The sequence below is a fragment of the Petaurus breviceps genome, unplaced genomic scaffold, assembly GCF_028583685.1.
Source record: "Petaurus breviceps papuanus isolate PSGF00001 unplaced genomic scaffold, PetGlider_PUasm1.0 183, whole genome shotgun sequence".
Lineage (NCBI taxonomy): Eukaryota > Metazoa > Chordata > Mammalia > Diprotodontia > Petauridae > Petaurus > Petaurus breviceps.
In genome coordinates, this window is record NW_027185791.1 from 13,913,929 (window position 1) to 13,940,363 (window position 26,435).

Here is a 26,435-nt window from a genome sequence, read left to right on the forward strand (position 1 = left end):
ACACACACACACACACACACACACACACACACACACACACACACACAAAATGGTACCAACAGATATACCTGAAATAAAGCCCTGGCCCACAGAACCTACATAGAACCCTGGTCCTTGGGTCCAAGGCCACAGAACGTGCCTTACAAACGTTCTAATCTCATTAGACCCACACCCATCATACTACCACAACAGGAGCCAGCATACACGTTTTCTGCCATAATTCCTTTGGGATCCAGGTTACATCTCCTTCCCACCTAGCCTCAAAGCTCAGTGCAAATTTCCCTCTTTGCTGACTTCTTGTTCTGACCCCTTCTTATGCCCTTTAAAGCATTCCAACCCCAGGGCCTGAGTAATTCCATAAGCTTGTGCTCTCTCCCCCCACCCCTGGACTTTCTATCCACATGCTGAGAGATATGCCTTCCTTCTCTGCCTCGTCCAAAGTACGGAAATAACAAAATCATTTTGTTACAGTGGGATGTGGTAGGGGAAGAAACAGGAGGGGGCAGTAGGGCCCCATTCTCTCTGCCTGAGCAAGACCCTCCCTACCCAGCAAAGAGCTCCTCTGGGCTGGAGGAGCATACACCCAAAGCACACCTGACTCAAAGAGGGTTAAATAAGCCCTGATTTTTCAAACGGGCCAACCCAGTGACCCAGCGAGGTTTGGCTGATGCCTATAGGATGGGTTCTGAGTAGCCTCCTTGGCCAAAACATGTGTCTTCTACTGCCGCAAAATGCTTCAAAGTCCACCTACCACATCTCGACTTTCCCCAACACAGGGTTTTGATGTATCTCGGGTCGGCATAAGAAATTAAATGGGAATTTGAGGGGAGTTTTACAGAACCCACAGATGACATGCAAAGGCCAGCAGATGACACAGAGTCTGTGACCAAATACTTAACCCAGATTTTACAATAAGGTGCTGGAAAGAATCCATAAAAAAAAAAAAAGGAACATTCAGATTTTTCTGGTACAAAGGGAGGGCCAAAACTTTTTATGTGGATTTTCCAGATCACAGTGGAAGGGATAACTGTACTATGGGATCTTCTAAGAGTCCTGTGTTAAAACGTATGTAAGGAACACCTGAAACTCTTATCTGCTGATAATTTATCCGTGAACGGTTAATGGGCAGCCAACAGCAAGGCCTTCGGTGACTAGTGCACAGCCTGGACACCCAGAGGAGAAGAGAAAGCGCCAAAGAGAAACTCTGCCAAGGGGATGCCTGGGAGACAGATCCCCCCCCCCCTCACCTTGCCCATATTTTGTGAAGACGCAGGAAGCGATGCCGCTGATGTCCTCCTTGCGAATGCAGTCATAGTGCACCTGAGGCCGAAGGGATGGCACAGCAAAGACGTGGATGTCGCCGAGGTTGGTGAGGCAGGCCAGGCAGTTCTCCGTGTAGTCCTCAAAGGCCACGCTGGTGAAGGTGACCAGAGCCACCTTCCGGACCCGGCAGCCCTCGTGGGCCGTGAGCTTGAACTTGGTCTTGGCGCTGACCTTGGGCAACGTAAACACCTTGGCGGGAGGACAGGAAGGAAGAAAACAGGTGTCATGCAAAGACTGCAGGGAACTGGCCTAGCCCCTGATTCCCAGAGCAACCAGTAAGACTCAGCTGCCCAGAGCTAAGATAGTGGAAGTAAACCGGACAAAGGGGGAGAGGCCAAAGCAGGGAGGACTGAGATCTGACTAAATGCCAGGCCTTATGCAAGGGATATTGAGCCAAAGAACACAGAGCCCAGTCCTGCCGGGGACAGGTTTCCTTCTATCTTAGGGGCTTTGGAGACGAGGCTGAATCCTCGCTGGCCTTATCTGTGCTAGCAGAGGGGGAAGATGGACCCCTGGGGACAGTCTCTTGGAACTCTTAAGACTTAGAATGTGAACGTCAATGATCATACAGATTGACCTTCATTTTATAAAGGGAGACACTGAGGGTCAGAGTGGGTGACTTGGCCATTCACCTAACGAACAGTCAGGAATAGAAGCCATTTGACTCCCCAGGATAGCACTCTTCCCATTACACAACACTGGAGGTGAAGTCTCTGTTCCTGTCAGTTCAACAAGTCTGTACCTGAGGCTTCCTGTGCCACAAAACAAGAAACTTTGGGAACCAAGCAGCATCACGAAATCAAGTGAGAAATGCGTGATTGAAATGCTATCGCTTGCCTTCCTAAGGGGGGGAGAACCTGAAATTTGAAACTCAAAATTTTAAAAAACAAATGTTTAAAAAATTGTTTTAATGTAATTGGGATTTTATTTAATGAAATAAATAAAAACAGAAGGAAATCAAGTGAGAGACTATGGTATCCTGAAAGTCAATGCTTTGGGAGAAGAGAGCTCATTGATAATTAGGGGCGATGAGGGGAATTTCCAAGAGGTATGTCCTGAGATGAGCAGGTGGATTTTGGATGGAAGGACGGACAAAGGGAGATGACGTGCACAAAGGCATGTGGTGTGGGCTGTGGGTGGTAGTAAGATTAGCCCCTCTGGAGATTTGTGTAGAGAAGCCTGGAAAGAAGGATGGATCAATGCAATGACCAACCCTGATTCCAGATAATTAACTATCCTACCCATTCTGTCACACCTCTGAGATCTGCTTATCCAGCCCCAGCCTCTCTCCTGACTTCCAGTCTCTCATCTCCAAATGCCTTTTAGATATTTTGAACTCAATTTCTTGTAGATATGTGCTTTTTTTTTTTTGCCTTTTGGAGGGGGAAGGTAGGGCAATTGGGGTTAAGTGACTTGCCCAAGGTCACACAGTTAGTTTTTTGTTAAGTGTCTGAGGTCAGATTTGAACTCAGTCCTCCTGACTCCAGGGCCGGTGCTCTATTCACTGCGCCATCTAGCTACCCCTCTTGTAGACATCTTAAACTCAGCCCGTCCAAAACTGAACTCACCATCTTTCCCCCCAAAGCCCTTCCCTCTTCCCAATTTCCCCGTCCTCCCAATCACCCTGGTTCACAACCTAGATATCATCCTCAAGTCCTCCCTCTCACCCCTTCATCCAATCTGATGCCAAGTTTTACCTTCTCCCCTCTATGCCCCCTTCTTGCCTTTGATGCCCCCCACTTCACGCCCTTATCCTCTCACGCCTGGACCTCTGCCTGGTCTCCCTGCCTCCAGTGCTGCCAAACTGCTCTTTCTAAAGGACAGATCTGACCATGCTGTGCCACATCCAGGGGCTTCCTCTCACCTCCAGCATCAAACAGAAAATCTTGTTTGGCATTCAAAGCCTTGACCACCTGGCCCCTCCCCACCTGTCCAGTCCTCTCATACCTTACTTCCCACCACATGATTGCAACCCAGTGACAATGGCCTTCTGGATGTTTCTTGCACACTACACCTCTTCTCCCAACTCTGAGTGTTCAAAGGGTTTTCTGAATATTTTCCCTATTTCCTCCACGCCTGCAGCTCTCTCCCTCCTCATTTCTCTCCTAGCCTTCCTTAGTCCCAGCTAAAATTCTACCTTCTGCAGAAAGCCTTTCCCTCAATACTAGCACCTTCACTCTCGGTTTTGTTGTGGTCCTGTTTGACTCTCTGTGACCCGTTTGGGGTTTTCTTGGCAGAGATCCTGGAGTGGTTTGCCATTTTCTCCTTCAGCTCATTTTATAGATGAGGAAACTGAGGCAGACAGGGTGAAGTGACTTGCCCAGGGTCACACAGCTCGTCAGTGTCTGAGGCTGGTCCTCCTGACTCCAGGGCTGGCGCTCCAATGGTACCTAGCCATCCCAACTGCACTATCTTCACCTTACTCAGATCTGGTCTGAACACAGTTGCTTGCCTGGTCCATTAGACTATGGGATTCTCGGGAGAAGGGACTGTTTTCTGCTTTTCTTTGCATGCCTACTGCTTCGCACAGTGTCTGGACCACAGTAGGTGCATAATAAATGCTTGTTGGCTAACTGATCTGACAAGTGATGAACTGAAGATGCCAAATGCCATGTGCACTTTCAGACATGGTCGATCTGCAAATATGTTTTTGCTTGACTATGCGTATTGATTACAAGGGTTTTATTTTTCTTTTAAATTGAGGATTGAGAGGGGGTGGGGAGAATGGAAATGGAAACCAGTGCGTGTTAACTAAAAAATTAAACTAGTTAAAAAATAAAAGATAGTTTAAAAAAGAAATCAGAGTAGAAGGGTATGAGGTTAAACTTGGGGGGGCCATAAATGCCAGGCAAAAGAGTTTATATTCGATCTGAGGGGCAGTGATGTTTTTTTCCCTTTTTTTTTTTTGGAATGGGGAGGGCAGGGCAATTGGGGTTAAGTGACTTGCCCAAGGTCACACGGCCAGTAAGTGTTAAGTATCTGAGGCCAGATTTGAACTCAGGTCCTCCTGACTCCAGGGCCAGTGCTCTAATCACTGCGCCACCTAGCCACCCTGGCGGTGATGTTCTTAAAGCAACAGAGTGGGTTTGGGGGGCACTGATAGAAAGGAGGTGGCAGCAGAGATGTTCTTTAAGGGTGGGCTTATCCAGGGCTCAGTCCCAGCCCCTTGATATCCCTTACCTTGAATTGTTCCTCAGAAGAGATAAGCACAGAGTGGCTTCCCTGCATATCGGGGGCCTTGGCCAGGTCTCGGGACACTTCATAGGGCTCAGGCAGGGGACTTCCCCGCCCATCCAGCACAGCAATGGAGACCACCGGGGCTCGATGCATCAGCTGCACCTCCTTGCCCAGGACTGCCTCCACCGCTCGCTCAGAGAACTTCTCCTGGGATGGTACTTCCAGGGCGTAAGCAAACACTGACCCTGAGTTGGTGCCCGCCCACATGGTCGGGCCATGGTGAGTAGCTACGAAGGGGAAAACAGAACGGAAGGGGAGAGACAAGAATTCAACAGGTGCTCTACTCTCCAGACTGAAGTTTGGAAATATTAATGATATTAATACATTCTTTACATTTGTCTAGTACTTTACACTTTCCAAGGGACTTCCACTGAAAACTATAATTGTGCCAAATTTCAGAAAAAACTGGAAATGCTTACATGAACGGTTACAAAGTGAAGCAAGCAGAACCATAACATTGTACACAGTAACAGCAGCATTGTGTGATCATCAACTATGAATAATTTAGCTCTTATGAGCAATGCAACAAACCCAGACAATTTCAAAAGACTCATGACGGAAAATAATATTCACATCCAGAGAAAGAAATGATATAGTCTGAATGTAAATTGAAGCATACTATTTTCACTTTATTTTTTTTCATAGTTTTTTTCCTTTTGGTTTGTTTCCTCTGTCACAACATGACAAATATAGAAGATGTTTACATGATTATACATATATAACCTGTATCGAGTTGCTTACTATTTTAGGGTGGGCAGAGGGAGAAAATTTGGAACTCAAACTTTTTAAAAAAATAAATGTTAAAAATTGTCTTTACAGGTAATTGGAAAAAATAAAATACTATTTAAATAGTAAAAATTTAAAAATAAAAATACTATTAAAAACAGAAACATAAAAACATTAAAATAGAAATAAAAATATAATATAACATAATATAAAAAAAAATAGAGAGGAAGGAAGGGCAATTATAGAGAATCAAGCCAAAACAAATTCCCATGTCTCCCCTCTCCTGGTCTTGTGGAAGGAGCTGCCTCTGGGTGCAGGGATAGCAACTGAGCAGAGATCAGAGACCTGGGCTTAGGGAATTCCCTTCTCTTCCACCTCTTTCCACAGTCCACACCAGCCTTACCATCTCGGAGGAAAGTGTCCGCGAAGTAGAGACAGCGCACCACACCTGAGAGCGAGTCGTCTGCCGATCGGGGCTCGATCCGCCGCTGCACGGGGGTCATCTCTACATCGTGAGGACAGGCTTGCTCGGCCAGCTGGGCATTGGCTTCCTGCACCTAGCCCGAAGGGGACAGGAGGATGAAGCCAAGTGATCAGCACATACATCTATCTTGAGATGGATATTCTTTATAAAGAACCTTTCTTCTGTCCCCAGCACTTGGTACAATGCCTAGCACCCAGTAGGCACTTAATAGATGCTGATTAACTACCTGGCTCCCATCCAGCAAGGCTCCATTTGGCCCTTTAGGAAGGGCCTACACCTTCTTTGGGGGGGGGGCACGCACTTTCTTGATGGCAGATTTCTCTCCCCAAAAGCAATGTTTCCACCAACCCACAAAACATTTACTACCAAATATCTGCTTCTTAAAAATTACAGAGTGACAATACACAAACCCTGACTCCTTCTTCTCTCGGTATCTCACTCTTCTCACCCCCTGGGGCTCCTAAAGGGTGGGGCCTGGGGTGGAACTACACATACATAAAGAGCACCCCTCAAACCCACCACCCAGTCTCGTGGCTAATGCTTGAAATTCCACCATTAGAGATTCATTTCTCTGTTCTCTCCACTCTCCTCTTTTAGAATGAAAAACTCCCCTGCTAAGAGGACCACAGTCAGGCCTAAACACGTGGCTGTGAATGAATGGACAGCAAGGGTGGCAGAGTGCCCTGAATCTTTGAGCTATAACGGGCTCATCTCAAGATAAGGAAACTGAAGATCAGGGAGGAGACTGACCCATGATCCTGCCATGAGCCTGGGCCAGGATCCTCGATGGGAAGGACCACAGCAGCCTGAGGCTCAGAGTCAATGCTGTTCCTTCTTCTTACCTTGCTGCTGGGGCTATTTGGGTTGGTCCGCTTCTTGCCAGAGACTCGGCTCTTACGAATTCGCCGGAAGGACTGTCTCAGGGACTTCTTCAGGGACTTGACCCTGGAGAGCGGCCCCTCCATGGCTAGGGAGTCGTTGGGATGAAGGGTGCACCTGGGATGGAGGCAGGGAGCTCACTCACCTCTCTGATCAGGCTGAGGGATCAACAGGGAATTTGGGAGCTATTCAGGGGTGGGCTGGAGCTAGTGTGGACTGACTCTTGAGACCTGATCATTAAATTTCCAGAGTGAGCATTTACACCTTGGAAACTGGCAAATACTACAGGCTTGATTTCATTGTGGTCCCCTTAACAACTGTTTTGCTGATTGCCTAGTCTTAAGGAAATGATGGATAATAAAGCAGATAAAATATAAAAATGTGTCATGAATGCATCTTTCCCTACCCCCTCTGGAGAGCTGGTTGTTAAACATTTACCAGGACACCCAGAGCTGGAGCAATTCCAACTTCTCAGTTCTTTCTTCATGTTCCTAGAAGGGAGATCTACCAGCTTCCCCAGGAGGGTATGGGTAGACCAAGTAAGCAGTTCTATTTCTCCTGGACTGTAACTTATGGATCACCAAGGAAGGACCTAGGTCCAAATGACTTCCTCATTAGGCTTTTCAGGAAACACATTTTACCCTAGAAATTCATTCCTTTAGGTTGAACATTGCCTAAAAAACCTTGGCTTTTTTTTTTTTTAAACAATCCAGACTCCACTCTGGAAAGATCACCTTCATAATATATCAGAGCTAGAAGGTATCTTAAAATCCAATTTCCTTATTTTATTATTTTTTTGGATTAATTTATTTATTTTCTTTCAAAATACCAATTATCATTATAAAAGTAGAGAAACTGAGGCTTCAAGAGGGTAAATGACTTGCCTGAGGCAAGGTGTGGCACAAGAATCGGGGACGGGGGACAAGAGGGAGCTATGGATGCTACAAACCTTAACCCAGGCAAGCCCTGGGATCTCAGAGGAAGAAACTGAAAGCAGCAACTCAAGTAAGGTAAGAGCTTAGAAAAATGCTTAAGTAGTTTTTTTACTCAAAGAGATGGCTAGGGGCTACAGTAGATGGAGTATTGGGCCTAGAGTCAGGAAGACCCAACTTCAAATCTGGCCTCAGACACCTACTAACTATGTGACCCTGGGCAAGTCACTTAACCTGTTTGCCTCATAACCACAGCTACCTCCCAATGAGCTACCTACTTCATGAGGATCAAGTGAAGTAGTAATTGTAAACTGCACAGTTCCTAGCACATGGTAAGCACTATAAATATCATCTATTGTGACTATTAGCCCTTTTCTCACTGATTCTTCCTCACTTCTAAAGGTCTGTTTCCCACTCACCCTCCAACCCTCAGCTGGCTGACTTAGAAAAAATAAAAGCCAACAAACGAGTATTAGATTGCATTGATAACAACCCAAGAGATACTTGAAACTAGAGATTTTTAAAAGTCAGAAAAATTTTAAAGAGCCAAAGGAATGAAACTTACGGTGAATTTTAAGGCACTATGACCAACTGCAGGGAAAAGATTTTCAGAGAGGAGATCTGCCGGGCCACTCATGAACAAATTTTGTGGGTAGGCCACCTTTTGGCTCCATACCACATCTGCTCTGGGTAGAGAAGGGGCTAAAGCAGCTAGGTGGCTCAGTGAATAGAATGCTAGGCCTGGAATCAGGAAGACCTCAGACAATGACTAGCTGTGTGACCCTGGGCAAGTCACTTAACCTTAATCCACTGAAGAAAGAAATGGCAAGAAAGTCCCCTGGACAGTATTAGTGTGATATGGTCCATGGGGTCACAAAGAGTCAGACACGCCTGGACAACAACAGAGAAGGGGTGGGCATGAGCTGATGGCCGGCAGGATTCTGATTCTCCACTTTCCCCTCTCCTTTGGTCAGGCAGGAGGGCATCTGCCCAGCAGGCAAAGAGAAAGGCTCAGGGAAAAAGGGACCATCTTTGGGTTTGGGCTGGAGATCCCAGATCACAGAGTGAAGGAATGATGGCCAGTTTCTGTTTTGCCCACTGCTAGACTCGACACACAGCCTTTTGGGATGAGAGAGGGTTTGGACACCTCAAGTTCAAGTATGGCCCTTGTTCTACCTGTCCCTGGCACTTTAAGTCTTCCCATAAGCAATTACAGCCATAAGGCAAAGAAAGGCTCATTAGGAGACCCCAACACCTTGTAAAATTCCAACTGAGAAGTGTTTCTTCTAGACAGCTGAGGAGCCTGGCAAGGGCCAGCAACACCTTTCAGCAAAGGGAACGGCCGCCTTCTGCTTGCTGGCGGTCCCATACCTGGCCAGCACTGGATTCCGGCGGTGATAGTCAAAGAGTCCAAAACCATGGCTGGTCCCAAAGGCAACAAGGTTCCACTCGGAATGCAGGGTGACCGCTGTCACGGCTGCCGGGGGCAGGCACTGCACCAGCACGAGGGGCTGGAAGCCTGGGGGAAAGGCCAGGGAACCATTCTTGGGGCTCAGCTGGTCATGGCCCTTCCAGGTGAAGCCTTCCCGGTCCTGTAACAGGTCCATGGTAGCCACACTGACCTGGTGCTCAGACTTCTCATCGCTCAGCTCCATGACAAGCACCTGGTGGGGGGAGGGCACAGGAGGGTGAGAGGTCATCTCTCCTTACTACCACTTCCATCCCACTTCCTCAAAACCTTAACCCCCTCCTTTCCCCTTGTTTCCTCAACTCCAGTCAGACACAGAGGCTTGCCTGAATCTGCCCCCTCCTCCTCCTCCTTGTGACCACTGGGCCCACTTTCATCACTTCTCACTTGGACTATGCAATGGCTTCCTCACTCCAATCCCTGCCCATTCAAATCCAGCCTCCTGCAGAAGCCTTCCCTGATCACTCCTATCTTCCCCTTCGCCAAACCCTCTGCCTGGTACTGCTAATTATCTGTCCTTGTCCATCTCATCTCCTGAACTAGATTAGACACTCCTAGTAAGCAGGAATCATGCTTTGGTCTTTTCTGTACTCAGATAGAGGACCACAGACTTGGAGCTGGAAGGTTCCTTAGCAGGCACTGAGATTTTCCTAAAACACAAGTCTGATCACATCACCCCCTACTCAATAAACTCCAGTGGGTCCCTATTGCCTCCAGGCACAAATATAAAATGCTCTGCTTGGCATTCAAAGCCTTGCATAACCTAAGCCCTCTCCCAGTCTTCTGACACGCTTCTCTCTGAAGCACACTCTTCAATCCTATGACGCTGGCCTTCTGGCTGTTCTACAGTCAGGAAAAGTCTGAACATCTTCTCTGGCTGCCCCAGCCTGCAATGCCCTCCCTCCTCTTTCTCCCTGGAAACCTCCCAGGCTTCCTGTAAGTCCCAACTAAAGCCACCTCCTAGGTAGGGAGGGCTCCTCAAACAAGCCTTCCCAATCTATCCTCTGTGCAGCCTTCCCTGCATAGAACTGTTTGCATGCTGTCCCTTCCATTAGACTGTAAGCTCCTTGCAGGCCAGGACTGTCCTGGACCTCTTTTATGTATCCCTGGAGCTCTGTGCTCGGCACATAGTAGGTGCTTAACAAATGTTTACTGAATTGTACCGAGTCCAGTCCCCTCATTTTACAGTAGAGGAGCTAAGACCGAGACAGATTAAGTAACTTGCCTGCGGTCACAAAACTTGTAAAAGTGTCTGAGGAAGGATCCAAATCCAGGTCTCCCTGACTTTGAGAAGCTCGAGATAGCTTGCTATGCGGCTCCACTTTGCAGAACCTAATTCACGCCCTTCCTAGGTCCTTGAGAAGGCTGCCTGAAGCCAGCCTGCCCTCTCCTGAGCCCGCTGGTCCTCTACCCACCTCTTCCAAAGCCTCTACCCCAAGACCTCAGGCCAGGATCCCCCTGGGAGAGGCCCACCTACCTGTCCAGCGGTGCCTGCCACCACCATCCTGGCCGTGTATTTGCACAGCGATATCTTCTGAATGCCAAGCCGGGGGTCATCGCTGTAGGGGTCAAAGCATCCCACCTGAATGGACAGATCGAGGAGAAGAGAGGTCAGAGGGGAGGGAGGAAGAACGTGGAGTGACTGCACAGGCTGCTACATTACGACACTCAGGCTTTGTGGCATTCCCCCCGCCCCGCGGCTGTCCGGCCCCAAAAGATGCCCACAGCGCCATGGTATCATGCTGTGCTTGTGGTTACTCAGCAGAACTTTAAAGGCAGACGCTCAGAGCACACACACACACACACACACACACACACACAAAGACGCTCTGTGGCAGAGAGCCTTTAAGGCTGAATTTTGCTGAATCATTTCTTAAAAAAAAAGGTAATCCATAAACAATAGATAGTGGGATCTTCTAGGCTCTGTACCACTCCTGGGTGACTGTGAAGGTGTGGTGTTCCACAGTCTGCAAAAGCCTGTCTGTTCACTTCTCATCTTTTCAGGAAGGATGTCCTCTGAGACAAGAAAAAGGCAAGACTGTAATTCAGGGTTGCCAGCTTCTGTTACCTTTTTTTCCTTTCACAGGGAGGGCTCATGACTTTTTCCATTCAGAACTTTTCTATTATTTTGGAATCTTCACAACTCTTTCCAGTGTCCTAAAGGATCAGTCCTGGGAGTGGTCTTTAAAACTACTTGCTCACACTTATGCACTATAGGTAGAATTGTTAACTAATCCAGTCACTGGAGACAGCAATTTGGACCTATGCCCACAGGGTTTTATATATAGAACTGTGCATCCCCTTTGATCCAACAATACCACTTTAGGTCTGTATTTCCAAAGAGATTTTTTTTAAAAAGGGGGGAAAGGGACCTATTTATATAAAAATATTTGGAGCAGCTCTTTTTGTGGTGGCAAAGAATTGGAAATTGACGGGATGTCCACCAAATGGGGAATGGTTAAACATGTTGGTGTATATGATTTTAACAGAATACTATTGTGCTGTAATAAATGACAAGCAGAGAGATTTCAGAAAAACCTGGAAAGATTTACATGAACTGATGCAAAGTGAAGTGAGCAGGACCAGAACATTGTACACAGTACCAAGTCTGTATCATCATCAATTGTGAATGACTTAGCTATTCTCAGCAATACAATGATCCACAACAATTCCAAAGGACTTGTGATAAAAAAAATTCTATTCCCCTCCAGACAAAAAACCGATGCTCTCTGAATACAGACTGAAGCATACTATTTCTTGCTTTATTTTTTTGTGGGTTTTTTTGGGGGGGGCTATGTGTTTTCTTTCACAACCTAATAAGGAAATATGTTTAGCATGACTGCACATGTATAACCCACATCAAACTGCTTACTGTCTTAGGGAGAGGGGAGTAGAGGGAGGAAGAGAATTTGGAATTCAAAATTTTTTAAAACGGTTGTTAAAAGTTGTTTTTATGGGCAACTGAAAAACAGCCAATTTAAAATAACTATTCCTATGCGGATGTGTTCGGTGTGTCCCAGTATTCTTCAAAGTGATCCAGTTTCACACATGGCGCTTCAGTTACTGAGAAGCTGTAGCAGTTCTCCATCAAAATGCTGGCAGGGCTCTTCAGATTCACATCTGTTTTGTCATTAAGATCACATGTATAGAGCTGGAAGGGATCTTAAAGGTCATGTAGTCCAACTCTCCCATTTTACAGATGGGGAAACTGATACCCAGAGAGGTCTAATGTCACAAGGTCACACAGTTAAATGGTGAGGCTAGATTTGAACCTGGGACCTCTGGAGCCTGTCATCTCAACACTGCACCATCCCTGCTCCTTCCAGTTGTATCTATGACCGTCCTAAGGATAAAATGGCTCCTCTGGGCCACTCTAACTGATGGAAACCATTATCAGGGTCTTTTTCAGTAGCTGTTCAGTCATGTCCGACTCTTCATGACCCCATGTGGAATTTTCTTGGCAAAGATCCTAGAGTGGCATGCCATTTCCTTCTCTGGCTCATTTTACAGATGAAGAAACTAAGGCAAACAGGGTAAAGTGACTTGGCCAGTCACAGCTAGTAAGTGTCTGTTTGTTTTTGAAGATAAGTGGCAAAATGCTGCATCTGGAGTCAGAAAGACTCATCTTCCTGAGTTCAGATCTGCCCTTTGACTCTTAGTAGTTGGGTGACTGTGGGCAACTCATTTATCGCTGCGTGCCTCAGTTTCCTCATATGTAAAACTAGCTAGTGAAAGAATGGCAAACCCCTCCACTGTCTCTGCCAAGAAAACCCCAAATGGGATCACAAAGAGTCAGACACAACTGAAACAAATGAACAACAATGAAAGCAATACACCCCTTCTCTGAATAATGTCAGACATGACTGAAAATGACTCAGCAACAACAAAATCTTTGCAAAACTTGATGGCTGCTTTTAATCAGGCCGGGCTTAAGCGGCTACAATCATACAGTGTCTTCTTGTCTTTCCCTTTCCTTCGAATTTGGCATCGACTCTGCCTTCGGCTCACACCGGCTGAGGCCATGGACGGCACTTCAATGGCTGATTCTGGAATGACTCCCACATCAGCTACCAGTCACTCCTGTCTTAATAGTCAATTCCCTTTCTTATGATGCTGTTCTGATCCTCTCCCCCATCCAGTGCTTTTAAGTCTTATCCAATCAATCTTACACACACACACACCACAAACACCACACCACATACACATACACACACAACTTGATAAACTCCAGGGGCTCCTTATTACTTTTAAAGTCCTTCATAACTTGGCCCCTTCCCCATCTTTCCAGTCTTACACCTTATTCCTCTCTGCATGTACTCTATTTACCACCAACACTGGCCTCTTTGCTGTTCCTGGAACAAGACACTCAATCCCAGGGGTGGGGAACCCGAGCCTTTGAGGCCCTCTAGGTCCTCAAGTACAGCCCTTCAGTCACTTGAGGACCTAGAGGGCCGCATGTGGCCTTGCTGGCCAAAGGTTCCCTACCCCTCCTCTATCTTGTGAGTTCCTGAATTTTCCCTGGCAGTCTCCACGCCTGGAATTCTCTCCCTCCTTCAAGGGTTCCTTTCAAGCCTCTGCTAAAATCTCCCAGTCTGTTCACACTGGTGCCTTTCCTTTCAGATGACCTCTGGCTTAACATGAATGTGTCTTGTTCGCAGTCTCCCCTAACAGATCTTGAGCTCCCACAGGCAGGGACTGCTTTTGCCTTTTTCCCCAACTCTTAGCACAGGTAGGCACTTAGTGAATGCCTGAAGAGTCTTCTTAATGAATTTTGTTACCTGGGGGCATGTGATGAAAGTGAGTTCTCTACTCACTTCTCTGAGGTGAGTTCTTGAGCTGTCCTTCCATTTAACTGCCACTACCTTCTATTTCTTGGTTTCACAAAAAATGAGAAAGTCAATCCGAACACTGCTGGACAAAGCCCTCCCATTTAAAGCATCAAAATCAATCAAAGTCAGTGTTTGTTAGGAGTGTAAAAACGGACACGCCCTCTTTGCACCCCTTGACGACCTGTCAGATTGGAAGCGGGGAGCGGAGCGCATGGGTTCAAAGGCGATTATTTCTGCGGTCTCCTATGCTTCACAGCTCGCTGTGCCTCCCAGACCTACAAGTCACGAGCTCTGGTTCTGGTAGGAGCCTCTCTCCCTTGACCCAGGCCGGCCCTCAAACGGCAGGTGCTGCTGCAGTCACACTGAAGCCTTTCTAGAGTTCACATTCCACAGGGGGACCTCCCCACTACATCCAAGACACCGGAAGGAGGACTTTGTGGAGATTCTCCAGAACAGTAAATCCTAGGGAGCATACCTGTGGCCTGAAGTGAGTGACAACTGCAGGGAGACCAAATCACCTGGCTATGATGGCAATGGACAGGGAAGAGGGGCAGATCCCAGAGTAAAGTATCTCATTATGATGGCAGTAGTGACATTTGTCACTTGTTTCATTGAAAGGACTCTAAGCTTAGGGATCTGAGTAGTGTCAGGGACAAGGAAGGTCCCAAACTCTTTGCTGTTTAGTCATTTTTCAGTTGTATCTGGACTCTCTGTGGCCCATTTTGGGGTCTTCTTGGCAAAGATACTGGAATGTTTTGCCATTTTCTTCTCCAGCTCATTTGATAGAGGAAGAAACCGAGGCAGACAGGGTTAAGTGACTTGCCCAGCTAGTAAGTGTCTGAGGCCAGATTGGAACTCCAGAAGATGAGTCTTTAGGGAAGACTGACCCCTGGGAACAAGGGTGAGAAACCTCTCGACCACTTCCAGGATCCTTGGGAAGTTGGTCCATGGAGAAAGTCTCCTGGATTAGTTCTGGGAAGCTGACCAGCCTAGCTGCCCTATTATCCCCTTAGCGGGTCAGTGATAGGACAAAGCAAAGGGAGACATTACCCTGTAGAAGAAGATCTCCCAAAGGGTCTGAGCTAAAGGGGACAGGCATTCTTCTGAAGGTCAGTCCCTCCACGGGCCACAGCGGCAGGGAAGGTAATTTTGTGAAGGGGGTGGGGGATCACCGTTCCTCAGTGGGCACAGAGTGGAGGGGGTGTCACGGGGAGAAATGAGAAAGGCAGTTACCTTGTGAAAAGGGGGCCACTCCTCCTCATTGGCCTGGTTGAGGCTGTCTGTGTGCTCACAGTCCGTCTGGAAGATGTTAGCCGTTCCCAGTTTGTAAAGTGGCCTCAGGGACACTCCTGAGGCATCCCAGAACCGTACTGTCCCATCCTCGTGGCTGGGGGTGGGGGGGGAGGGAAAGGAAAGATAAGTCAGTGCCCTCCCCAGCAGAGAAGGAACAGCAGGAAAACGGGGCTCTCAGCCCCAAGGTGACAGGCTGTCCTTGCCCTGGGAGCCCTCCCAGCCGCCAGGCCTGGCTACCAAGGATTCAGAATAGAAGTTGGGAGTTGGAGAGCAGCCCTTTGTCTCTCCATGCCGAGTCTAAAGCACATTTAGAGAGTTTCCCCGGCTTCCAGGAGGCATAATTATCCAATTAGCAGCAAATTAGATGAGGATTTAAAAACTGACAGCAGAAGCCACAAGGATCCTATAGCAGCCAGCTGGAGCCAGCGGCCACCCAGCCCCTCGTGAGGAGTGAAGGGAAGGGTGAGAGGCGGCAGGTGGGGCCTCCCAGGCCTCTGCTCCTCAGCTCTTGGTGACCCCCACTGACCCAGGCCCTCAGCAGAGAAGGAGCTTCTTCCCTCTGCCACTGACATCCATCCGTGTGTCTGAAGGCACCTGGGCACAGGTGGCAGAGGGGACAGCGTGCTGGAAAACTAGAGTTCAAATCCTGCCTCAGACCCTGACTGTGACCCTGCACAAGCTGCTTACCCTCCGTTTGCCTCAGTCTCCTCAACTGTAAAGTGGGGATGGGAACGACCCAATGGCTCAAATGAGATACTTGTAAAGCCCTCAGCACAGCTCTTGGCACACAGCAGGTCTTCATGAATGACTGTTCCCTTCCCTCTCAAAGCCTTTTTGAATCCAAAAGGTAGGACTTTCTGGACTTTCGGGTAATGGGTTCTATAAGCTGAGTCAAAAGCATGGACTGACTGCCACACAATGAAGTACTTTCCAAGGCCCTCCTATGTGCCCAGCCCTGGGTGAGTGGACAGTAGGGAAACATAACACGGTCCTCACCCTCCAGGCCTCAGTGTGGTCTGACAGACAAAGACCCCTGAGTTCTTGAAAGGGAGGAATGAAACTTTACCAGCCTGATGCTGGGCCAGACGTGAAATAGCCGGCTGATCAGTGCTGATTCATACCAGGCTCTGAGCCAGTGGCTGGGGTTGGGGCAGGAGGGGGGGATAGATCTTGTTGGGACAGGAGGTGAGGAGGCTGGGGCTGAAACCTGCTAGTCTGGCAGCATGCAGAAGGGCATTATAGACCGGGAACAACTGGCTTATGAGGGGCATGGAAGGTTTGGTCAAATGAAGTGACAGGTGGCTATGTCTAGAAATTCAGGTTGGGTCCAGATTTGGGAAGATCACGAGGACCAGGCTGAATTCTGACTTTCTCCTGAAGGCAATGGGGAGCCATGGGGGGAGGGAGAGGAAAGAGTATGAGTCAGAGAGAAAAACAACTCAGACATGAGTTTTAGAAGGATCTGGCTGCGTTAATGAGGATTTTTTTGTTGAGGGACCGATTTGGCCATGCCCCTCACAGTGTCCACCTTCCCAGGGGAGTTACCAAGAGCCAGCATATAGGCTGGAGGGGAGAAATGGGAAGGAGGGAAACCAGTTAGGAGCCCCATTGAACAGATTCAAAAGCACAAGAGTTCATGGGGAGCCAGAGTCCGGAAACAGGAAGTAAGGATTATCCCCCTGTTCCTAGGAGGGGGCTGAGTCAGCTCTGCTGAGGTCACTTCTTGGCAGGTTCCATCCTGTAGGAGGCTGAGACTTCCCCAGTTCCGGGAGAACCTCTCTTCCTGCCCCAGGGTGGCTTCAAACCCAGACTCCCATAGCAGCAGAGACTCTCTCACCCTTGGGGCAAGGAATGGCTGGATTTTCAGGTCCCAGGAAGGAATGGGGAGAAAAACCAGCCCCGGTAGTGAAAACAGAACAATCTAAATAAACCCATCCCAGGGAAAGCCCGCGGGGGCTCCAAAAGGAGCTCTTTTCTTCCTTTTCTTCTTGGGAAGGCTTTGCCATAGCACCTTGGAAAGGGACAAGGCAGGAAGGCTGAAGGCAGCCAGAAGTGCAGGTATGGCTGGGATGGAGACCTGGCTTCCCACCCTGTCTCTGACACTAACTGTAACTTTGGATAAGGCATTTCTCTGGGCCTCAGCTTCTTCCTCCATAAATGGAGATGATTTCTGCTCTGCCTCTCTCGCAGGGCCGTGGAGAGATTCTGGTGGGTTCACAGATGGGAGAAGGCACACTGTTCACAATAAAGCACCACACGAGCCTTGAACGTACGGTGCGCAGCATGGCAGCAGGAATGGGATGCTGGACTTGGAATCAGGAGGACTCAGGTTCAAATCCCACCTCTAACACTAACTAGTTGTGTGATCCTGGGCAAGTCTCTAGCCTCAGTTTCCACATCTGTAAAATGGGGGTAACAAAGCCTTCAGGGAGAGGGGTCATGGCATAGTGGAGAGAGGACTGGCTTTGGCACTATTAAAGACCCAGGTTCAAATCCTTCTTCTGACACATTCTAGAAACGTGACTGTGGACAAGTCACTCTCTGAAACAAGAGAGGTGCTGTGGACGGAATACCCAGCCTAAAGTCAGGAAGACTCATCTTCCTGAGTTCAAATCTGGCCTCAGATACTTCCTAGCTGTGTGACCTTGGGCAAGTCACTTAAGTTTGCCTCTGTCTCCTCATCTGTCAAATGAGCTGGAGAAGGAAATGCCAAACCACTCCAGTATCTGTGCCAAGAAAACCTCAAAAGGGGTCATGAAGAGGCAGACATGACTGGAATGACCAGACAACAAGAATTAGCTGAGGGAATATCTTCATGCACAGCTTCCCACATTTACAAAGTCATAGGTCTGGACCAAAGGAGGGGAAAAAATACACCTGTTGTGCCAGCTTCATGGTGGTGTTGGAGATCAGATGAGACAATATATGGAAAGCACTCTGCAGAGGTCATTTCTGGGTCTTTCTATGGGCAGTGGTGAAGATGCCCCTGCGTCCAAACAATGGTCCCCAAATAAAGACACATCACCTTAATGACTTAATAGGAGCCCTTTTCAAAACACTCCTGTACCCTGGGCATCTCACTGGATGCTCACACTGTCCCATGAAGGAAGCAGCCCAGGTGTAATTACAGGACCCTTCTCCTTCCAGAGAGGAGTAAAGTTCCCTAAGGAATCAGCGGGAGAAGCAGAGCTATAGCCCAAGTCTCCTGACCCCCAGCCTTGCTGACCCTTCCGATACACCCTCCTTCCTTCACTCAGGTAGACAAGGCCTGCCTAGACACTGCTTTGAGGTGGCCTGGGTAGACAGGGCATCATGTGATCCATTACAAGCAGTGGGGTGGCAAAGTGGATAGAGTGCTGAACATGGAGTCAGGAAGACCTGAATTAAAATCTGGCCTCAGACACTTCCTAGCTGGGTGACCCTGGGCAAGTCACTTAACCCTGTTTGCCTCAGTTCCTCACTTGTAAAATAAGCTGGAGAAGGAAATGGCAAACCACTCAGGAAACTCCAAATGGGGTCACAAAGAGTTGGAACTGACTGAAACAACTCAACAGCCACAAAAGTCTATCTGTAACCCTAGGCAAGCCAGTTATCTGTTTGCTTTAGTTTTCTCTTTGATAAAATGGATAATATAAATATAAAATTACACATGCGTAATTTATATAAATATATAAAATAAAATAACTTTGCCAACTTCCCAAGGTTATTATGAAGATCAAATGAGATCAAACTTGTAAAGCACTGTAAATCTTAAAGCTTCATGTATAGGGAGGGTTGTCAAATATTTAACCACCAGCTCTCTGGGGGGGAAAGTATGCATGACCTACTTTTAAGTTTAATCTGTATTAGTAACATTTTTTTCCATCACTTTAGTCAGTCTAGATAATCAACAAAACAATAAATCAAGCCCTGATTTGCACCATTTGCTGATTTCTGAGGAGTAAATGCTCACACAGAACATTTAACAATCAGCTCTCATGAGTTGGCTCCAGCATAGCCCTGAATAAATGCTAGCTATCATCCCTGAGGTGGGAAACAGAATGGTACAGAGGGGCTGCCCCAACATTTGTCTGCGGTGGGAAGAAGAACAGGAAAGGGATATGGTCTCCTCGGTTTCTTGGTTTCAGTGAGACCAGGCTGGGGAAGGGCATTAAGAGATGGAACAACTCTCAGACCAATCCCACTTAATTCTTTTTTCTATTTTTTGGAGGGGGGAAGGAAGGGCAATTGGGGTTCAGTGACTTGCCCAAGGTCATACAGCTAGTAAATGTTAAGTGTCTGAGGCCGGATTTGACCTCAGGTCCTCCTGACTCCAGGGCCGGTGCTCTATTCACTGACCCACCTAGCCGCCCCCAATCTCACTTAGTTCTTGGGGAGGGAATACTTGGGAGGTCTCCCTGGGTTACTCAAGGCTAACAGCCTGAAGCCCAAGCAGAACTTGGGGTCGAGGCAGAAGGAAGAAGCCAGTGTCTGCCCAGGAGCTGGCACAGAGGGAGGAGGTGCCCTCTTGGACCGCCTCAGTCAATGGCACCCACGTCCAGGACAGCCTCGGCCTGCAAGGTGGTCAGGAAATGACCTCCCTGCCTTTACAAAGCACCTTGCATGCATTGTACCATTCCACAAATGAGGTAGGAGAATCTGAGTGGTTGCCTCAGTCACAGAGCTGGCCATTCTGACTCACCATGCCATGGGCTGGAAGACACCAAGGAAATCCAGTCCAATCTCAATTTAAGGTAGGGAAATTGAGGCTTGGAGGACATAACTGACTTGTTTTTTGAGCAATCAGGGTTAAATGACTTGCCCAGGGTCACACAGCTAGTAAGTATCTGAGGCTGGATTTGAACTCGGATTTTCCTGACTCCAGGATACTCAATCCACTGCACCATCTAGCTACCCCATAATTGACTTGTTAATTGAGTTAACAGTAAGACTAGGCCCCCAGTTCTTTTAACAGGGTAGGGTTCTTTCCACTATATTAAGCAATTTCTGACTGGCTACCTGTGGGGAATAATCTCATCACTTAACCCCTACCCCAAACTCAGTCCTGAACCTGAAAAGAGTGGGAGGGGATCAAGAAATATCTATCTTCTAATGCTTTAAGGACAGCCCAGCATTTACTTAAGCTCCAGGCCAGACATCTGACCAAAGGGCTCCATGTGAGGGTTTTCTCCCGGGAATTCAGGCTCCCAGAATGTGTTTTGGAGGAAAGAGTGGGAGCTTGGGCTGTAGAGGAAGTCAGTTGCTTGGGCTGGCACGTAAGTGGGTAAGGCTGCCTCTGGCTGGGCCGAACTTGCCCTCCCTCAGCCATTGATAATCTAGCATACGGTCCAGGTAGCCCACAATGACCACTTCACAGCATGTCAGTTCCCCTCCTCACTAAACCTGTGGTTTTATGGACGAGGGAGGGCTCTATCTCGTGCCAGCCCAGCCCCAGGAACCTGGCATATTTTCTCAGAGGCCACTGACACAAGCCCAAACTTATACCATGTGGGCATGTGCACACACTCGGTCTTCCTGCTAATCACACACAGGGTTTGTGGGTCTAAGCCCAGGGGTTATTATAAGAATCTTAAGCCTGGATGGGACCTTGGAGATCATTTAGCCCAGGCATTCTTAACATGGGGCCTACGAACAGATTTTTAAAGGCTCTGTGAACTTGGATGGGGAAAAAATTACATGCTTATTTTCACTAACTGAAATTAAGCATTTCCTTCAAATATGAATTTTTTTTGTCTTTTTTAGAAGGGGGGAAGGCAGGGCAGACTTTCCCAAGGTCACACAGCTAGTTAAGTGTCTGAGGCTAGGTTTATACTCAGGTCCTCCTGACTCTAGGGCTGGTGCTCTATTCACTGTGCCACCTGGCCACCCCCAATTATGAATTTAAAAAAATTACTCTGAGATGGGGTTTGGGGTTCATAGATTTCACCAGCCTGACAAACAGTTACATGATTGGCAGGAATTTGTTTTGCTTGATCATTCATGTTTGTAACAGGTTTTGTTTTTCTTGCTTCCTCAATGGGAGACAGAGAGGGAAAGGGAGAGAATTCGGAGCTAAAATAAAAATAAATTTTAAAAAAGGAGCCCATGACCCCAAACAGGGGAAGGACCTCTGATCTAGCCCAACCTTATTCCTCATGTGATTTACTCAAGATCACAAGCTAGTTAGTGGCAAAGCCAAGACCTGAACCCAGGGCCCCGGTTGGCCTTATGATTTTCTTTCATTGGTCTTTCTTTGAGCCTTTGGAAATGACAGGACTGGCACTTGGCTGGACTCCTGCTGGCCCGGGATGGGGAAGAGCCGCTCGGCTGTGGTCTCTGAGAGGCAGAGGAGCTCTCAGAGGCTGCACAAGGCCTTTCCACCCCTCAGGATGCCCGCAGGTAAAGCAGCAGCTGGTACTGGGTCTGGCAGCTCCCCTCAGCAGAAGACCCGGGGGGCCGTGAAGGGAAGAGGAGGAGGAAGCTTCTTCCAGACTCTCGGGTTGTAACTATTTTAATGACTTCCCTTTTCTCTCTCCCCCTTACTAGATTGTTTCGGGGCTTCCTCCTCAGGGAGGCTACAGCCGGCCCCAAGCCAACGCCTCGGCTGGGGCCTGGCCCGATTTCAGAACTTCTCACTCTGAGCCCAGTGCCTGCTCCCCAAGCCCTGCAGGCCGAGGTGGATCACATCTCAAGGAGGAGAGGCAAGAGGAAAATCACAGCAGCCACTGGGCTCCAGCAGCCACGGCCAAAGGGCCGCCCGGCCAGCCTTCTGGATCTTGGAAAGACGTGCCCTCAGGGCTGCTGCTCTCCAAGAAGCATTTCCTGAGGTTCTGGGGAGGAAGGAGGAGTTGGCAAGGGAAGGAGCGCGGATCTGGGGCACCAGTGTTGCTGTTTGCAAAGCTGGCACCCTGTCTCGAATTTTCCCATCCCTGCCTTCCCTCCCCCCAAACATCTGCTGCTACTGACAAGTTAGGCTTGTGCGCTCTAAGGCCTTGAGCTGAATTAAGCATATGATGTGTTTGGCTCCAAAGGGCTTTGGTTTTTGCCAAAATTAAACACATACACATACACACATATACACTTGAACAAAGAAGGGGAGGAGGGGGTAGGGGTGGGAGGAGAAAGTGCTAAGGCCTAAGGCCTCAGGCTCCTCTCCCAGCACCACAGTCCAAACTCGGAGGGACAGTTCTAGAACTCCTTTCTCAGGGAGTCCATCAGGTGCCAGCCCAGGAGCAGTCTGGCAGAGGAAGTGGAAGTGGGGTGAGGGATGGCAGAACAGGCCACCCGATGCCTCACTGAGAATGACCACCTCTCTGGAGGCCCTGCTGGGGGACAGACAGCCCTAGGAGAGGCGCGGGGAGAAGGGAGGGTCAACACACACATTACAAGTAAAAGTCTGCGAGTAGACACCCCTACCCTGTCAGAAGGAGGCCCCTCTGGGCAGGCTCTTGAGCTAAGTTCTTCCCTCCGTTGATGGGCCAGTTCTAGGGAGAGGAAAAGAGAGAAGAGAGGAGGAGAGAGAAAAACAAGAAAGAGAGGGGTAAAAGAGGAGGGGGGAGAACGAGGAGAGGGAAAGGGAAGAATGACAAGGGGAAAGGGAGTGGGGGAAGGAAAGGAGAGAAAGCCACAGCCACACAAAGAAGAAAGGAATGTTAGTATGCAACATTCTCTCCTCCTCCCCTCCTGTTCCGTAAAGGTAGCGGGACCAATCTGAAAGTCCCACACCTCAGGGTCCTACCCCCACTAGCCCTCAAAGTCTCTGGTTATAAAACCAAAGAGGAACCCCTCCCCCAAATTAAGAGCTACCCCGCCCCTTCCCCCAAACCACCTCCCACATGGGGCATGCCAGAGAGGTGGGCCCCCTACTGCCCCATCCCATTTCCCCAGGCTACCCACCATAGAGGCGAGCTGGGGGCTCTGCCGCTTGCCAACACTTAGGATCCTCTCCCAGAGCTTGAGGGGGACGTTGGAAATATGGTAGGAGCAGGTGATGGCTGAGGAGTGGAGCGGGGCCAGGTATGGGGCTGGCACCGTGGGCCAGCCCGGAGTCTGCAGGTCAATCACCACCAGCTCCTCCTCGACCAGCACCACCAGGGCACTGGGGTTGTCGTACTCTGCAGTTTGGGAGGAGAGGCAGGTGTGAGACGCTGGGTGTGAGGAGGGGGCGGGCGTGTGGGTCGAGTCACAAGAAGAACCCACGGGGTGGAAAAGGCCCAAAGCGCCTACCATCCTTGGGCTCTGTGTTGTACACAGTGAAGAAGTCGATCACCCGGGAGGTGAAGTCTAATGTGACCAGCGTCTGGCCCTGCAGCACCGTCACACAGTGTCTGTCCCCGTAGCTGGCTCGGGGCATCCCCCCACTGAAGATGATGAAGTGGTTCCTGCAGAGACAGAGGAGATGGTGACGGGGATGGAACACAACCGAGAGCTTCTGAACCTCACAACGTCCATCGGAGGCGGGCACTGCTGTCCCCACTGTACAGGTGTAGGGCTAACGCTCTGAGAGACTAAACAGCGAGCCTAGGGTAACGAGTGGATCAGAGGCGGGCACTGCTGTCCCCACTGTACAGATGTAAGGCTAACACTCTGAGAGACTAAACAGTGAGCCTAGGGTAACGAGTGGATCAGAGGCAGGCTTCAAAGCCAGGGCTTTCTGACTCCTCAAGCCAGTCCATGGGACTACAGAATATCTGGGCGAGAGAGAACCAAATCTAGGGGTTCTGGCCCTAGGGGTCTTTTTAACTGCTTCCCTTTGCAATCCTATATTAAAATACATTTCATTCATTCAAAAACATTATTCAGAGGAGGGGTATATAGGTTTCAGTGCTGATGTTTGGTTGTTTCAGTTGTGATTGATTCTTTGTGACCCCATTTGGGGTTTTCTTGAAAGAGATACTGCAGTGGTTTGCCATTTCCTTCTTCAGCTCATTTTACAGATGAGGAAACTGAGGCAAACAGGGTAAAGTGACTTGTCCAGGGTCACACAGCTAGTAAGTGTCCGAGGCCAGATTTGAACTTTTCTTTCTGACTCTAGGGCCGGCACTTTATTCAATGTGCCACCAGACTGCTAATGGGGTTAACCTGATCTAGTCCAATTCTCTTCTTTTTACAGATGAGGAAACAAAGGCAGAGGTGAGTGATTAAACCTCAGTTTGCCTGATTTTCCTCATCTGTAAAATAGGGATCATAAAAGCACTACTTTCCAGGGTCATTCTGAGAATCAGATGAGATAATTGTGAAGTGGTTAGCACACACTTAGTCCCGTATAAAGGTTAGCTATTATTGTTAATAACAGTGGTAGAATTAGTATTATTATATGTGCTTGGAGTACTTCCCTTTGAAAACATCAAATGAGTGTGGATGGACTTTTGCAGGACTTTAGATAATTGGATTTATGCCTTTCCTTCCCTGAAACCCCAACCCACCCCTAGGTCTCTGATTGGCTCCTGGGAGTTTAAGCAGCTGTTTGGATCCCCCAAAGCTTCCCCTCTACAGAAGCAGTCCCTGAGCCTCCCAGCTGGCTTCCACTTCTACCCTTCCCTTCTCTCACCCTTCAGCTGCCTGCCTTTCACACCATCAGTCTGGAGCAGGAGTGGGAAACCTGCAGCCTCGAGGCCACATGTGGCCTTCTAGGTCCTTGGGTGTGACCCTCTAGGTCCTTGGGTGTGGCCTTTTGACTGAGTCCAAGTTTTATAGAACAAATCCTTTTATTAAGGGGGTTTGTTCTGTCAAGTCTAGATTCAGTCAAAGGCCCGCACTTGAGGGCCTAGAGGGCCGTGTATGGCTCCAAGGCCGCAGGTTCCCCACCCCTGGAGTGAGACAAAGAAAACAGCGCCACTGGGGGACAAGGAGAAGAGGTCTTCACGCCCCAAAGGTCCCTCCAAGTTTGACTACCTGCCCCTGCCCTCCCTCAATGATTCTTCCCCAGGATCACAACCTACCCAGACTCACAGGTGCGCCAAAGGATTTTGTTGATGGCTTTGCAGGGAAAAGGACCTGAAAGAAAGTGACCCATCAGCACCAGTCATGACTGTCCAGGAGCACCGCCTCCTCTTGGCAAATGTTATAAAAATGGAAAAGCCCAAATCAAGTGCTAACCCCCCCCGCCACACACACACACGAGGAAGCTTCCCCTGACCTTCCCTCCCAAGTCCCCACCTCCCCCCAGCCAGTCCACACTGATCTCCCAACTCCAGCTTTCACTGTGTGATTAAGCACGTAGACCCCCTGCTCTGTCCCGTTATTTTCTATACCTGTTTCTTTCTCCTTAACAAAACTACAGGCATCCCAAGGACAGACACCACATCTTACACATCTTGTATCCCTCATAGGGTCCAGCACTATGAACCTCCTCGCTTCCTTGCTCTCTCCTTTCTAATCCAACCTCCACACCAATGACAAAGGCAACTAGTCGATGAATCCTGACCATATCACTCCATTCTCCACTCAAGAATCTTCCACAATCACGTACTTGTCCCCCAAATAAAGCCTTTGGCCCAGCATTCAAGGCTTGCCCTGCATGGGCCCCGGCAGACTTTTTCCAATCATTGTTGTGGTTGGTCAGTCACGTCTGACTCTCTGTGACCCCATCCTGGGCTTCCTTGGCAGACACTGGAGTGGTTTGCCATTTTCTTCTCCAGTGGATTAGGTTAAACAGAGGTTAAATTACTTGCCCAGGGTCACACAGCCAGTGAGTGTCTGAAGCTGGATTTGAACTCAGGTCTCCTGACTCCAGGCCCAGCGCTCTATCCACTGAGCCACTCAGCTGCTTCCTAACCTACCAAGAATTCCTCTACATGTATCCAGAGATCTAGCCAGAATGGACTGGTCCTTGCCTGCCTCTACCTTGCCTAGCTCAAATTCTTTCTTTATCCTATAACCTTCTCCCAAAGTCTTAACTTGTCAAAATTCTGCCCAGCTCAGAGTTTAGGGGAAGTGCCCCACTCCTGTGGCACCCATCTTGCGTGACTGTCACCTTCACCCTTCTATGCTACCCTTGCAGATAAGGCTAGGCAGGGGTGGAAAGCTCTGGACTGGGCTCACAAGAGGCAGGTGCCCAATAGAGACATCATAGCTGATGGGCTTATTTATTCAATTGACAGACAGTCAACACCAGCTGTACCCAGGCCCAAAGGGATACAAAGCCTCCAGGGTGGGACGTTCTCTAGAAATCAGGCTGGCGGGAGTCTGAGAAGACCAGTAAAGCTACCACAAATGGGAAAGCTCAGAAAATAAGGGGCACTGAAGGCCATACTAGAGGGGAAGAGGTCAGAGGTGGAACCATA

General features: G+C 48.7%; 1 protein-coding gene across 1 annotated transcript in view; it reads right to left on the minus strand.

Moving 5' to 3' along the window:
- The window catches only part of LLGL1 (LLGL scribble cell polarity complex component 1), an 88,065-nt gene that overhangs the window by 4,803 nt on the left and 56,827 nt on the right, over positions 1-26,435 (minus strand). The window contains exons 8-18 of the mRNA XM_069087738.1: positions 25,092-25,146; positions 23,377-23,531; positions 23,047-23,264; positions 22,567-22,634; positions 15,112-15,265; positions 10,527-10,631; positions 8,953-9,245; positions 6,613-6,766; positions 5,690-5,843; positions 4,504-4,787; positions 1,248-1,512 (exon numbers count right to left, since the gene is read on the minus strand). Coding sequence (XP_068943839.1) covers positions 1,248-1,512; positions 4,504-4,787; positions 5,690-5,843; positions 6,613-6,766; positions 8,953-9,245; positions 10,527-10,631; positions 15,112-15,265; positions 22,567-22,634; positions 23,047-23,264; positions 23,377-23,531; positions 25,092-25,146 — 1,905 coding nt within the window. The remainder of the gene's footprint in view (positions 1-1,247; positions 1,513-4,503; positions 4,788-5,689; positions 5,844-6,612; positions 6,767-8,952; positions 9,246-10,526; positions 10,632-15,111; positions 15,266-22,566; positions 22,635-23,046; positions 23,265-23,376; positions 23,532-25,091; positions 25,147-26,435) is intronic.